The sequence below is a fragment of the Drosophila melanogaster genome, chromosome 3R (assembly GCF_000001215.4).
Source record: "Drosophila melanogaster chromosome 3R".
Lineage (NCBI taxonomy): Eukaryota > Metazoa > Arthropoda > Insecta > Diptera > Drosophilidae > Drosophila > Drosophila melanogaster.
The window spans coordinates 27,340,622-27,357,133 of NT_033777.3; the positions used below are offsets into that span (position 1 = coordinate 27,340,622).

The 16,512-nt window shown below is 43.1% G+C and overlaps 1 protein-coding gene across 1 annotated transcript in view, besides 1 other annotated feature; it reads left to right on the forward strand.

Moving 5' to 3' along the window:
• The window catches only part of CG42534 (uncharacterized protein), a gene marked incomplete at its 5' end in the record, with an annotated part of 31,953 nt that continues 15,441 nt past the window's right edge, over nt 1-16,512 (forward strand). The window contains one exon of the mRNA NM_143303.3: nt 1-438. Coding sequence (NP_651560.2) covers nt 1-438 — 438 coding nt within the window. The remainder of the gene's footprint in view (nt 439-16,512) is intronic.
• Nucleotides 2,227-10,752: a mobile genetic element.

The following is a 16,512-nucleotide window of genomic DNA, read 5'->3' on the forward strand; positions in this document are numbered from 1 at the left end:
ATGCAGAAGCGTCCGAAAGCGGAAGTGAAACGAGTGAGGGGGCCGGCCAAGCCGCCTCGTCTGAAGGCCGCCAAAAAGCAGTTGCAGTTCGAGAGTCCGCTGCCGCGAAGGACACGCACCATGCAGCAGCAGCAGCAGCAGGACAACGACCATCCTCCCCAGCAGGAAAAGCAGGAGCAGCAGCAGCAGCAACAGCAAAGGCAAGAGGCAGCAGACAAAGTCATTGCTATGCCGGGCAGCAGCCAGGATACGGATGCGGCAGCGGAAGCAGCAGTGGACGTGCCAGAAACAGACCCAGATCCTGCCCAGCTCACAGTGTCACAGTCGCAGTCCTCATCCACCGTTGCAAGAAGGCGTCTCGCCGAGGGCTGCACCAGTCTTATGTACGCCTGTCAGCGAGGCGACATTGTCCAAGTGTTGGCCCAAATGCGCGAAAAGGTAAGATGGAAATGCACTTTAAGAAAACCATAGTTACTTGTGCTGCAATTAATATTAAATTTAAGTTCTAGATAACCTTTATTCATTCTTGCTTGTTATGTTTTGAAATAAGTTAACTACAACAAACTATCTTTTTAATATCCTTTTATAGTTTTAAGTGCAAGCTCTGAAACTATTCAGATACCCTACACTCTCGCATTACAACACGTGTAAAATCCAAGGAGAACAACAAGCCAACTGCGAGTGTGTAATGGAACAGGACTTGTCGGCCACCATAAAGGATAATGGCTAAGCCGAGGCGGTCCAAGCATGACAAGTTGACTTCTTCCAGGTCCGCGCCTCTTTGGCTGCCAAAAAAACAAAAAAAAAAAAAAACCAAAAACAAATCCAGTCATCCTTTTTGGTCGACGACAAAGGCACAAATCGGGGCAAAGGCGTAGCAAGATTCTAATCTTTCTGCAGTCACGATGAGCCGGCAGAAAGCTTAAAGCCAAAAGGAAAACCCTTTCGAGATCTCTAAAAGTATGAGAGAGGGTGTGGAAATGGGGGGTCTTTAAATTTCCGTTGCAGTCATTTCGGCGCATTGTTCACAGTTCAGAGCGCCTAATTGCTTCATAAACATTTCTACAACAGGCTGGGCTGGCACAACAAAGGCGAGTTGAATTTGAATGCTGTAAATGGCAGGACATTTAAAATTGACAAAATAATCCCCCAAGCTTAGTTATGCCGGTCGAATGGTGAATGCTAAATGGTCCTTCTTTCACTCATCCTCGCTCCTTGCTCCTTTTGGCCCATCATGACCATCATTTGATTCCGTTTCGACTGGTCCTTCATTCGTTCGCTCGTCCGGGTGTCCTCGGCCGTTCATCAAGCGCCTAAATATGCCAATTTCACATTTAATTGAAATTTGAAAAGTTTTTAATTGAACGCAGATAAATTTTCAAGGACTACTTTCTGGGAGCCAAAGGAGCCTGGTCATGTCCTCGGAAGCCTTTCGTCCTTCATTCCTCATGAACTTACCCCCTTGCCGGCCATCGAATTGTCATGTTGCTAGTTTTGCAATTATTCGCCAGGCATTGTGAGCTCTGACAAATGCCTTCATTTCCGGCCAGTTGGCGTGCCTTTCGTCCTGGTAATTGATATTGACGCCAAATTTGATGTGAAATTGCCCGACATTGAGTATTGCGTACAGTTCGACAGCAGCGACTTTTTGTGCAAATACTTAGATGAGTTTGGGGGTAAAAATGGGTGAACCGACCCCTTCGGTCATGTAATTGCTAAATGACATTTCTGTTGGCCAACCTTGGCCGTAGAACCAAAAATAAAGCGCCCTTTCCCGCGATGCCGAGCAGTTTATTTGCCTGTGAAATATCGCAAATGCCGGCGATTATTACTTACTTTGTTGGCCGCGTACTTTATGAGCCTCATAAAGTGTAACAGAAATATGGCCGCATTTGGCATTTTCGGTTTCGGTTTTGCCCCACTGAAAAACATCATCGAGCCAATATGGCGAGCTCGGGCGAAAAATTGGTATTCAACTAATGGGCAACGAGGCGTATGCGTAATGTGAATGTGCACTGCTTATGTCAATTACTCGGCGAAGGCGCTGTACTTGTATTTTTGGAATACAAAATCGTCTCGCGGTTCAAGGTTGTTCAGCAAATCTGTATATAATTACATCGCCAGTCACTGACTGGTATTATTAATGTTCGGTTGCGGCTATATCCTTGTCTCGCGTCCTGTTCTTATTGCTGTTTTTGTTCTTTATTCAGTTATATCTTGTGCCTGAGTTAAGTCCGTGATCGAGGGTGGAGCCTTTTGTGAAGATATGATGTGTAAATGTATGAAGGTTTTTAAGTTTCAGCAGATAGTTGTAGTGTGAAGATTTCCAATAAAGAATACGACTGACTTTCTTGAAGTTCAAAATCAGTATCAAGTTTATTGTCAGAGAGTGGCTACTCGAGTCCTCCGTTTTCGTCTTATACATAAGTACATAGGTTCTTAATTGTAAGCATAATGAACATGCCGACTCGGCATGTGGCTGGCTAGCTGGGGACAATGTTGCAGTGCGACTTTTGTGTAATGTCAGCATTCGGCCGGAATGTCAGCATTCGGCCGGATGCGGTGTTCCAGTTGCCGTCTTCCCGGTTGAGTGTCCGATGATTTGTTTAGAGGCGTGGGGGTTTAGGGGGTGGGGTGGTAACTCCTCCCCCCCCAGTTCGAAGTGACGGCCATAGCGAAGGTATGGATGACGCGTAGATTGGTACGTGATGATCCTCGTGGATGTGGACGATGTGTTTCGTTCGTCGGTGCAGCCATAAGATGACTGCTAGGAACGTTACCAATCCGAGCAGAGTGTAGAGTGTCCAGGTGTGCTGTATAGTATTGTGATGGACGGCCAGGATTTTATCCATTGTTTGGGTGGCTTCGAGGTGCAGTTTTTCTAGGCTTAGTACCGTAATAGTGGTATTCCTAGTTACTTTTCGCATGGGGGGAAGATCAAAATCCGTCTGTTCAGGGAACGTGTCAACCGTGCCGTCGTAATCGATACCGTTAATCTGTATTGTTTCGTTAATGTATCTGATGATGGCTGACCCCATTATTGAGAGCTCGGAGCCGTTTGTTAGGGATACCTTCAGTTTGTTCACGTTGAATGCGAAGATGTAACCTCTCTCTGCCTCGAACACGTCGGTGATGGGGCCGGTTTCCCGTACATCGCAGGAACTGTTTTCTCCGTTCAAAAGGTGTTCCAGGCATGTGTTGTTCTGTGGTGTATCAACGTAGAAGTTCTCGTCGCACAAGAATGTATTATCCAGTTTGGGGCATTTACGGGTCATATGAAATTTCTTATTATTAATATTATAAGCTAGGTAATTTGGGGTTATTACAAAATATGTGTTATTTATTGGTAATGGAACTAGTCTGGCGAGGGTATGAAAAGGTTGTTTAAAAATTGGGACTTTGATATTAAAAATAATCTTTTGTTCGTAATTTAGTGTATTCATTTGTAGGAAATTGTATATACTTTGTTCATTTTTGACTGTGATATTTTGTTTTTCCAGTATTGTTTTTATTTTATCCATTTCTTGTTCATTTAGGATGAACTTGGGAATTATATTTATTTTCGCCAATAGCATACTTTCTGTTATGTCGTTTAGGTGGTTAATGAATAATTCTATGTTATAATTAATCCTATTTAAATATTGTATTTCTTCCAGAAGGGTATCTTGTAAGTTTAAGTGTTTGTATATTTTGTTTTGTGAGGTATCAAAGAATTTACTTATCAAAATTTGTTCATTATTTATATGGTCCGTGATATTTTCGAACCGGATAAGTATTTCGTTGTTAAACATTACTTGTTTTTGGAGATTGTCGTTACTGACTTCGGAATTTTTCTTTATATTGTCAAGTTCTTCATGTATTTCTTTATTGTCGTTGGCATCCATGTTGCCGGTAACCACCTTTACTAGACTCCCCAATCCGTTAATCAAACCCCGTTTGTTTCTATATGAAGGTGTAAGGGCTTTGAGCTTTACTTGGGCTTGGGTTAATTTGGTTTTTAAAATTGTGACGGAGTCCGTCAACGTGGAATCGGGGTTAAATTTATTAATGGTCAGATGGAATTGTTCCATACATCTGCTGTAGTCTTGTAGGTTGATTACATGACTAATTATTTTGTACCTCTCAATTAGTAAGGCTTTCCCTAGTTCTATCTTGGCTATAGGGGCGTTATCATTTAAATAATGGACATGGATAGCCTGAGTTGGCACAAGGGTGAACCTGAAATGGTAAGTTAAGAGGTAGTGGGGTCAGTTATTATCAGTGTTGGGTACGTTGTTGCTTTTGTCTTTTTTCAAAACTGTTTTTCGAATTTTTGATTTGTGTAGTTTTTGATTCCTAGCAGTTATCAATGTATGACCTTTGTCGTGTTTGACTTTGTGAATCGAAAACCTGGGTGTAATCTTATTACGTCTGTTTTCCTTCCTAAGGACTAAAGTGTCTGGTTGTAGGTCTACGGGGTCTGTTCGGGTTTCATTTAATTTTAGGGTTCTCCTAACTACGTCATTTGAAAGTTTGTCCGTGATGAGGGGGTACAACTTCTCGCGAAATTCATTTAATTTCGTTAAGTAGTCGTGTTCGTTATTGAACTGGATTGTTTGGTTGAATATATGAGTACGTCCGTTAAATAGTTCAAAGGGGGTATGTTTAGTTGCAGAATGAATAGCGTTATTATATGTGATTAGGGTTTCGGACATTATCTCGTCATGCTCGCTACTGAGTTTCTGTTGTTTCCTGACGTCAAGTATTATTCTGTAAATCTCAGTTAGTGTCGAGTGAAGCCGTTCAACGGGAGAGTTACTAGAGGATTGTTGAAAGGACGTAACGTGTAGGTCAATGTTAAATTGAGTGCAGAACTTATTGAACATATCGCTAGCGAATTCTGCTCCCTGATCATAGATCAGCTTTTTGGGAATACCAAATTGGGAAATGAAATGTTTTAAGGCTTTAACTACGTTAATGCAATTCCTATTAGTTATAGGGTAGGCAGCCGCAAATTTAGAAAATTTATCGATAATAGTAAGGTTATAATTTTTGTTAATAGTATAAATGTCTATATGTAAGATGTCCAACGGTTTTGAAGGTAGTTCGGATATTTGGTAAGTGATCTTTTGAGGTTGTCTGTCGTATTTTAATTTTAAACATGTTTCACATTTTCGAATTAACTGAGTTATTCTCTCCTTCATATGTGGGAAGAACTGTTGTCGTTTTATGTGTAAATATGTTTCATCGATCCCTCGATGGTTACTATTATAGTGATAGTCGGTTATAATTTTTTCGATCTCCGTACTATCAGTAATTTCGGGGAGGAAGATCAAACATCTAATGAGTTTAAATTGACTGTGGGCTGAGAAGTAGGTTTGGTAGGCTTGTTCCACCATTTGAAAAATGTGGTCGGGGGCAAATACCGCGCATGTCTTGTTTGGTTTTAACGACTGCCTAAGAATGCAAACTACGTCGTCATACTGAAAATTGGGTTTACAGAATTCCCTCCTAAGTTTGTGTTTAAACGGGGTCAGTGTGGCGTTATTTGTATCTGGGGTTATTTTGAACAGGAGCTGAATATTAAAATCATTAAGGGGTTTCTCTGAGATGGGGCAAACATTTTGAGGAATTGATAGGGCTTCGTTATGGTTGACAGAGGCCTCTGGTCTACTGAGAGCATCAGCAATTACATTTTGAGAGCCTTTCTTGTAGACGACTTCGAAATCGTACTCCTGAAGCTGGAGTCTCCACCTAACTATTTTAGAATTTGGTTGTTTGAAATTCATTAACCAAGTTAGTGGTTTGTGATCGGTGATTATAGTGAATCTCCTGCCAAAGAGGTAGGGTCTGAAGTATTGGACCGCCCATATAATGGCCAGCATTTCCTTCTCAATTGTGGAATAATTTGTTTCCGCAGCCGACAAGGTTCTACTAGCAAAACATACGGGCCTATCACTATGCACCGGACCTTGGGATAGGACAGCTCCTATTGCGAAATTACTTGCGTCCGTGGTTAGTGTGAAAGGTTTTGTAAAGTCCGGGTATTGGAGGATTGGGTCGTTAGACAGTAAGGTTTTGCAATATTCAAAGGCCTTTTTGAATTCATCATCTATTATGATCGATTTATTGTTTCCCCTTAATTTTTGTGTCATGGGTTGGGTAAGTCTCGCAAAATCTCTGATAAATTTTCTGTAATATCCCAACAAGCCTAGGAAAGACTTAATTGACTTTTTACTGTGGGGACATGGAAAGTTTTTTATAGCTTCGATCTTATTGGGATTTGGCCTAACACCTTCTTGTGAAACGATGTGGCCAAGGAATTCTGTCTCCCGCCTGAGGAAGTAGGATTTTGTGAGTTGGACTTTAAAGTTGGCAGATCTGAGTCTTCCAAAAATAGTTTTCAAGTGTATGAAGTGTTCTTGTAAGGAGGTTGAGAAAATTATTATATCATCTAGGTAAACTAGGCAGATAGTTCCGATAAGGTCTCCAAAAATATTGTCCATCACCCTTTGGAATGTGGCTGGGGCATTTTTGAGGCCAAACGGCATTCTAATGAACTCGTAGTGGCCCCCCTCTACTGTAAATGCAGTTTTGGGTGTGTCGTCGGGATTCATTTCTATCTGATGGAATCCACTTGCCAGATCAAGTGTGGAGAAATATTTGGCTTTGCCCAATCTGTCTAAGATATCCGCGATGTTAGGTATTGGATATCTATCGGATATAGTCTTCTCGTTGAGTTTTCTATAATCGATAACTAGACGCCATTTTTGCTCTCCCGTAGGAGTGATTTTCTTTGGGACGACCCAGACGGGGGCGCTCCACGGGGAATAACTGGATTTGATAATGTCCTGATTTAACATTGCCTCTATTTGTTTTTTGACCTCCTCTTTATGAATGTAAGGATATCTATAAGATTTTGTATGAATGGGGGTGTCGTCCGTGGTTTTAATCGTGTGTGTAATCTTGTTGGTGAAGGTCAATGATTTGTCTTCATTGTAGAAGATATCTAGATAACTTTTGCAAAGTGAAAGTAGGCTTTGTTTCTCTTCAGAGGAGAGGTGATCGACGCCAAGGGCTTGTAACGACGCTGCGGAGTTTTGGGGCTGTGGGGTGTCTGAAGTGATACTGAAAAGTTCAACATTGTTGGCCGTGGAGTATGGCATGCCTTTTATCGGGCTCTCGAGGTACAATAACTGATCCCTCTCGCTATAGTTTGTGATAACGAAATTAGCAATATTGTTTTGGGCATTATAAATCCCGTCTGATATTATTAAGTCATCATTGATTGTAATTGAATCGATGTAGAAGTCGCCCTGTTTGGTTTCCACTGGTAGTGGCAAAATAGTTTTCGTATGTCCAGAGATATTAAATACGTTTGAAGTTGAGTTACTGTGGGTCCATAAGGGTATAATGGTACTTGGGGTTTTTAGATTTAGGTTAAGTAAATCTATTTCTGTTTTTAGGTAAGATAATAAGTCCATTCCTATCAATCCGTCAAAATAAGAGTGGAACTTGAAAGGTAGAAGGGTCATTTTGCCCGTGATTTGGAATTCCGGTGGAAATGGTATAGAGACGTTTTGATATATTTTAAAACTGTTCAGGGCTGTTTTGAGTGTTATGGGCGTATCTAAGGTCACACAGTTCCTAGGGTCGACATATTTTGGGTCGATGAAGGAGTGTGTAGAGCCTGTGTCAATTAAAAACTTCAGGGGGTTTGTCTGGGATAGTTTGATTTTTATAAAAGGAAGCGAGGGGTTGTGCGTGGCTGGGCTTATGTACCCTGTTGGTTTCCCGAGGCCGTTTGCTGAAAATTCGAATCAGGTTGAGGGTTCTCCTCTATATTATTCAAACTATGTGAAGGTGCTCGAAAGGGGTTTGATGTATTGGCCCGGTTGTCCTTGGTGCCGGATTGGGGTGTGCGATTGTGTGAATTAAATGGTCTATTTTGGCCAGAGTTAGAGTTAGAGTTAGAGTTAGAGTAGGGTCCCCTACGGTCATTTCGGTCGTTACGTCCGCTGCGGTAATTGCTGTCGTAGCTATTTCGGTAGGTTTTATTGTCTGATCCATTGGGTCCCTGCTCTGGTCTGTTGGTTCGCTTGTTTTGTGCCCTATATAAGGTCTGCTCTATTTGGCATTGCTCGTACGCCTGTTCAAGTGTAGAAGGGGACTTTATCCTGACGAAAGTCTTGAGAGGTTCCTTCAAACCAGTCATAAAAGCATTGAGACAAACCTCGTTGTAGACAACCTTTTTTGCATCTACAACAGTGTTGTTGTGTTCGCTGTTTTTGAGTATGGAGAAGAGTTGGCTTCTCACCTTTGATATACCAAAGAACAGTTGGCCCAAGGTCAGGTTGTCCGAAAATGTGTTAAGCTCGCTTAACAAGTTGGCCTCGCTTTTCTTGCTCGAGTAGAGGCGGATGAGATTGCTTTTAATCTCATCCCAAACCAAGGGGGTATTTGCCAGTTCCAAGGCTTCGTCGGCCCTATCAATGATTTTGTTCCTGATGGTCCTCAGAGTAAGCAGGCCATACGGTGTTTGGTCAGCTCCCCTGATGAGCATCAGGATTTCTTCTACGCTAGTGATAAACCTGTCCAATAGACGAGGTGTACCATCAAAGGTTGGCAAATGCTCAACAAATGCCATGATATCTTTAGGCTTGAACGTAGTTGAAATTAAGGAGCTAATACCACTGACAGTGGGCGCCAGAGGGGATGGAGTGGGGCGGGCAGAATCGTTTCCCGAGTCCATATTGGGGGTTTGGGAAGATATTGATTTGGGTTCTTCCGAAATCGGGAGAAGGGAGTCAGGACGTCTAACGGGATGTGGGGGCCTATTAGTGTTTGGTGGAACTCCAACAACTGAACGTGTAGTTTTCCTAAGGTTGTAAACGAACTTTTTTGACATTAAATTTGAGGTTACTTAGTATATTATGTATGATTGAAAAATAATGAACAAATTTCTTGTTTACTAGAGTGTATGGGTGTCTGTCTTTGGCTTTATATTTTCCCTTTTATATTCTGCAATGTGATTGGTATTAGTATTTGTTTGATATACAAAATTACACAATGAAAGGAAACAAAATATATCTGTATATGTCGACTTCTTTAGTACATTTGTTTTGGTTATTTTGAATGTGCAATACATGAGCGTAGCAACCCATTGTAGAAGAGTGAAAGGCAAGAACACTTGACGATACTCAAGCGTTTTCCCCTTACCTCGGCTACCCAGACATGGGTGCGCCACTACACATGCAGTGTCGTTGTCGTTGTGGTACGCAGAATGAGCCTCGCTTGGTTTGAAATGATTTTTGCTTATGTTTTGATTTTTCGCCGACGTATGGCAGTGTGCGTTTTGAGTGTACAATGTATTAGAGAGGCTTTGGTGCTTTGTTTGTTTACCACGGTGGCATGGTGATCAGCGTTTGATTCCATGCCAACGAGGCGGTACAGTACGTGGATGTATTGGATTGTAGTTGATATTGTATGCTCACATATATAAGTGTATATAGAGGCTTTGGCGATGCGTTGGCCAGCGTATGTAAGTGCCGATGACGTGATGATCAGCGATAGATTCCACGTCAGCGCGGCAGTACGGTACACTTGCACTCTTTTTTTTTATAAAAACTTATGACGTTTGGCAGAGTATGGACATACCGATGGCGTGGTGATCAGCGATAGATTCCACGTCAGCGCAGCAGTACGGTACACTTGCACTTTTTTTATAAAAATTATGACGTTTGGCAGAGTATGGACATACCGATGGCGTGATGATCAGCGATAGATTCCACGTCAGCGCGGCAGTACGGTACACTTGCACTTTTTTATAAAAATTATGACGTTTGGCAGAGTATGGACATACCGATGGCGTGATGATCAGCGATAGATTCCACGTCAGCGCGGCAGTACGGTACACTTGCACTTTTTTATAAAAATTATGACGTTCGGCAGAGTATGGACATACCGATGGCGTGATGATCAGCGATAGATTCCACGTCAGTGCGGCAGTACGGTACACTTGCACTTTTTTAAAAAAATTATGACGTTCGGCAGAGTATGGACATACCGATGGCGTGATGATCAGCGATAGATTCCACGTCAGCGCGGCAGTACGGTACACTTGCACTTTTTTTTGTATATTTATTTATTTTACATTTTTCCTCTCTCTTTTTTTTTCCTGTGTTTGAATATATGTTTGAGTTTCATTTGGTACTTCACAACTTCAATTTTGTTTTATAAAAATTTGTTCCTAGTCACTTTCAGTCGACATCTTGCATATAGTTTGTTTCGTTTCTTACATGTTTACTTACAGGTAGGTAATTATTAATAGGTAGGACATCCTACCGGCTGCGCCAGTTAAGTCCGTGATCGAGGGTGGAGCCTTTTGTGAAGATATGATGTGTAAATGTATGAAGGTTTTTAAGTTTCAGCAGATAGTTGTAGTGTGAAGATTTCCAATAAAGAATACGACTGACTTTCTTGAAGTTCAAAATCAGTATCAAGTTTATTGTCAGAGAGTGGCTACTCGAGTCCTCCGTTTTCGTCTTATACATAAGTACATAGGTTCTTAATTGTAAGCATAATGAACATGCCGACTCGGCATGTGGCTGGCTAGCTGGGGACAATGTTGCAGTGCGACTTTTGTGTAATGTCAGCATTCGGCCGGAATGTCAGCATTCGGCCGGATGCGGTGTTCCAGTTGCCGTCTTCCCGGTTGAGTGTCCGATGATTTGTTTAGAGGCGTGGGGGTTTAGGGGGTGGGGTGGTAACTCCTGCAAGACATATTTTAATTTGTCTTGTCTCCGCATATCTGTGTCTCTCTGCTTGCAGCTTTGATAAGGCCGCCTAAGCTATTAAAAGTTGTAATGTCTTTAATTTGCCGCCTTCTCAGGCCAACAGTCATTCTATTTATTTTTTGTGTTTTTGTCATAGTATAATTAAAGAGCTCCACTTGGCTTTGTCGCCTCTGCTTTGCTATTGTGCTGTTTATTTAGCGCTCCTAAAATTTTGTGGATATATTTTAATTGCGCTTATTTTCTGGAGGACCACTTGAACTATATGACTGGCTCTCTTTATTGGATTTCTGTGTTTTCGATTTATTGCCGTGTACAACATGGCGTATGAGTAACAACTATTGCAGAGCTCTTGCCAAAGCTTCTTACCCACACATCGGAAATATATATATATATGTATATGTATAGATATATACGGGGACACTGGCTTTTGTATATTGTAGCAGAGAACGCTGGTGGCTTCTTGGCTTTTTGAGAGCACTCAAGCAACATTCATCGACGTTGTTTACTCGCCTGCCATTGTTTTGCTTAAACTTTTCATTGATGTTGGTTTTTCCAGCCACCCTTCAATATCTTGGGCTCTCGTCTTTATTGTCTGCCTGGGCTGTCGTTGTTGTTGTTGCTGTTTTTACCAATTAAGACTTAATTTCTTAGAAAATAAAACTTTTTGGCTCCTGGCATTGTTGCTTCTGTTCCTCTCAATTCCCCTAGCCCGTTGCCTGCCTTAAGTTAATGTTAATGGCGTAATTGTCCCACCTCCGCGTGGAGGTCACTTCTCGCTGTTGTTCTGAAGCTACACATAGCAGCTCTTGCCTTCAACTTTAAACCGCAATTTAGCCAAGAATTCGAAGCTGAAGTTTTACACCGCAAGTTGGTAATTGTACTTCTATCTAAGTGTGCGTGTGTCGCTGCCTGCCATCCCTCAGATTGCTGCAGGTGTGAATTATTTATTTTCACTTAAGATTTGAAGCAGTGCTGGTTCCTGCTCCTTTTCACTCCGCTCGGAGTGTCCCAAGGTGCTGGCCAATGGCTCCTCTCCACTTTTGGAGCTTTAAGTAAAAGTTTTCGCTGAAAAGTCAGCTGCAGAAGTTGATTTTAGCCAACCGAGTGCCGCAAGAGGCTCTTTTGTTTGTTGCAAATAACATAATAACAAAACAAGCGGGCCACTTCGAGAGGTAGCGCTGAATAGGTTTGATGCCCCCATTTCTGCATGTCTTTCAGTGATCTAAGCAGGGAAACAAAATGTCTTATTAAAATTACTATGGACTTATAGTTACGAGTGAAATGAAATTTAGTATGCAATGTATTGTTTGTCAACCTAAAGTTAGAGTATACATTACACTTAAGGCATATGTATATACCCGTGCCGAATCTTTCCAAACAGGGTATGCCGAACCTAAGGGAAAAGCAAATGGGAATTTCGGTGCGATCCTGGGAGTACCCAAAAGTTGTCGTTGAAAATTAATTTGGAATTCAGAAAGCGAAAGCATGGTGTCGTCCCCTTTAAAATTGAAGCACCTAGTTGTTTAGGGAATGAACAGTTTCCATTAGCTGCAATTCATTGACCTTCAGTCGGCATTTTTAATTACGCTCGTTCATAGCACTTTCCTTTCCTGGCTCCTCGTTTTACTTGGCCACTGCCGCTCAATCAACGTGCAAATTATTATCAATTTGGGCGAAATGGCGAAAGGAGGACTCGGTGGCTGGTGCAATCGGATCCTTTTCCGGTGCCTTTGCTTCTTCCACGGCTTGGTAATTTTAATTGCGATTTTTTGCCACCCCTTTTTTTTTTTTTGGCTCTGCAGCTGCAATAGTGCTCAACACGTTTGGCACATTTTGTTGAAAATTCATTAAAAATGACGTCGAAAAAGTTTGCATTTCGCCCAGTTTGCTCCCTCGTTTATTCGGTGTGAGTGTAGCACTGGCTTTTCAATCGTTATTTCATTTGATTTGCCTTTGCCATTGCCATTGCCTTTACATTTGCCGCTGACATTCGGATTACTTCACGGTATCTATTTAACTTCAGTCGCAGTCATTTGAATTTTTAATTAATCGCTCGGCTGTTTGTCGAAAGTCAGGTGAGAATGGAAAAAGACAGAAACAAGGAGCGATTGGAATCCAATCAGCGCCAAAGGATCCCTCTGATTGGATCGAAATATTTGGCCAAAAACTGACCCACGACATTTGCATGCGATTTCGGACAGTTTTGCATGTCGGAATACAATTAATTAGGCTGCGAGGCCCAACAAATGTCCAAATAAAAGTCAGCGTTCCCAACGAGTTAAATTAATGGCAATGGGTGTTGGTCTGAGGTTTCGGTCATCATCAGAAGTTGGCCTCGACGAGCGTCACTGGGCTAATTGAGCACAAAAACCCATTTCCAATTGGGTGGAGCTCCAACTTTGGCCGCCGGACCATATGCGTCGGCTTAGCCGGACAGCTGTCCAATTAATTAGAAACTACCAGAAATAGCAGACGGACTATGACGAGGATGACTCTCTCTCTCTCTATGTTGAGTCGACTCAACTGACCAAAGTTTGCATTGGCAAATTAATTACTGAAATCGTAGAAATTTGTCTTGCAATGGAAGCCCACTGCTGTTTGGCTTTCGAGATGACTTCCTGCCCAGAAGTTGCCGAGCTCCCAGCTGTCCAGCTGGCCTGGCCGAAGTTGCAGTCCAACTGGAGTTGGAGCACATATATGCAATAGGATATCCGTGTATGAATTTGTATCCTCCTGCAACTCCTGCGCCTCTGATCCTGCACAACTTTTTTGCTCAAGGAAACGCCCGGCGGGCTAATCACATGAGAGGTCCGGGGCAGGGGCCAAAAACTTTTGCCTCCGCTTCCAACAATATTTGCTCCGAGTGCATAATGACAGTCAAAGTTGACACAAATGAGCATAGCTTGTTACTAATTTTAATGCGCTTCAGTGCACATTTGGTCCTGCCATGGAGGAGGGGGGGATGTCCTGGCTGGGATTTTGGGCTCGGTGTGGGGAAGGACAGAAAGTTTTTGTTGCGGAAATTACTCGGAATGCGGGACTGGCTGGTTGTGCATAATTTTTAATTGACCAACTGAAGTTCGCCAGGTCTGAGTTTCTAAAATATTTTGCAAGTTAATTCGATTTGGACAAAACTTGAGCCATGACTTACAACTTACAACTTGGACAATGAATTATGCAGGCGACATGGACGCCAGCTCATCGCCAATCCCAAACCCCATCCCCAGTCCATATTTGCCATGTCTCCATCTAAAGTATGCATGAGACGTGTACCCAGAATTGAATTGCCGTTAATGCGGGAAAATTGCTCATGATGTTTAGCAAACATTCTACCACCTGAGATTTGAGATTGGTTGTGGAAAGCGGTATGGGTGTTTTCCAGCAGCTCAAACCGCCGGAAAAGTTTGTAGATCAAAATGAAAGTTTGCCGTTGTTGTTAATCCGTAGCACGGCATAAAAACTATGCGAAAGTTTAACTACACAGCGCAGGGAGTGCAGGTAAGCAGTATTCACGGTTCCCGAGGACGCTGGTTTCTGGATTCTGGATTCAGGATTCAGGATCCAGGCACCCGGATCCCGGATCCCGGCACATGGCATAATAATAATCCGTGCGGCAAACCTTTTGATGAGTTCAGGCCAAAGCGGATGAGAAAGTGCGGAAGGGGTGGGGCTGGTGCTTTCAGGGGGCCCCGAGCCAAAGTAGCTGTAAATAATTGCCAAAACTACTTAAGAATGCTGCACAGTGAAACGCTTCCTCAAGGATCAGCAGGTGGGCTGCCGCCGACTGCCGGCGGGGATTCGGGGATTGGCAGTGGCAAAAGGGTTGCCAAAGTTGGGGTAGAGATGCCGCAACAAAGGGCCCGATGCCAGCCAACTGCAGTGAACGCAGCCAAGCGCCATTGTTGCTGCAGCCGCCAACGTGGCACTAATTAGAAGTATAAAAGGTGCCACAACAACAGTTAGAGAAGCAGCATCATCCTTCTTCCCCCTGAGTGCCAACTCATCTGTATATGTGTATATCCTTGCCGCCTGCCTGAGCAGCAGTTAAGCTTTGTCTGTCGAGCATGCAAATTATAGTTGCGGCGGAGGCGTCTGCCGACTTGAGACATTGCCACGCCCACATTTTCGCCTACTATTTGTACATATATGCATTGTACATTGGTTGGGGATCAAAACAGGGGCTACAATGAGGGGGGTACTTAAATCAAAACGTTTAAACTGGCAATTTTAATTGAATTTATATCTGTGTGTCCTGAAATTATGGTATATATGAGATATAAGCAAAGTTGCATGAATTTAATCATGTGATATTATTTGTGGAATTATTTTTATGACCGTGTGTCCCTAAAACATAGATTGCCTACGCTTCTGACCTCAAGCGGTTGCTACCTGTGCACTTTGCCGCTTACGTTAATTAAAATACATCTTGAGGCAAATGTGATTAACATATGAATGGCACATTGTCCGCATAAATTTGCCATTGAGCAGGACTCTGTGTTGTGGCTTCTATGCCCTGTGGTCACTTGACATCTTAAGCGGTGGAAGACAGGCCGCAGCGGTTGCGACCTCAAGGCGCCCGTAAAAGAGTTTCCGGTATTTGGGAGCTGTTCGGGGCTATCCAGGGGTTATCCCGGGGTTATCCTCCTGCCGCAGGACATGCTGGGCGCCCGTTTTCGGCTTGCTCCAGCCTTTTAATGTGCCATTCTCCCGACGCGTCACACATAATTATGGCGGATGTGCTGCCCAACGAAGCGTTAAGTCGAATTCTCGGTTTTCCTTCGTGCCCTGGCCCACAGCCACACCAGCCAAAATCCCCAGGATGCCCTGGATACCCCCTGGAAGATACTCCTCTCCCCACCAAGATGCCAGTGGCCATTTGCGCCCTTTCATGGCTCTCAGGCCATGCATGTATTTTATTTTTTATGCATTATCATGTAACTGTGTGCTGGCTGTTATTGTTGCGGCGGCTGCGTCGTCTTTCATTATTATTTATGCTTTATTTATATTTGTACGCACTTCCTGGCTGTGCCATGCCCCATGCCCCGTGCCCCCATGGAACTTGTGACTTGGAAGTGGGTGTCACACGGCGTATGCGTCATGCACGCCTACATGCTCGTGAATCAAAGGAGTAGAACAGAACACATCCTATGACTTCTGCGACCATACTTCCATCTCCATCTCCATCTCATTGTTATGCTAATGGCCTACGATATATGAATAATAAGCCCGGCCACAAGCGCGACTGCTGACCGCTGCGTTTGAGACTGTGATTTCGAGCAGATCCTGTGGGTTTTGTGGAGTTTGTCCTTTGACGACGACAGTTGTCGCTTCAGTTATGCAAATGCCGAAAAGAAGGAAGTCGTCGTCGGACACGAGGGAAGTGGTCGAATATTTGATATCTTTATATATGTTTTCGAGAGCAACGCAAATTGTTTTCCCCTGTTCCTGCAGGACCATCACCCATTCAGACTTGCTCGTGCTGTTGGCATATAAATCTGGGTGTAAAAAGCCCAAAGGAAGTTTTAAGTTTAGTTGTCGTTTCGGCATTCCCGGAAGCTCTTAAAGGCAGCAGCCGCATACAGCACGTGCATAAGGTGGTTGCTAAAGGATCCAAAGGATGAGCTGCCCGGATCGAGATGAACAATCGTAAAATGTGAAATTTTATGACTTCACCAGCCTAACTGTTGCTCGACTGCTTTTTTTGTTGGACGGCTGCCATAAATCGTGACTCGTGCCT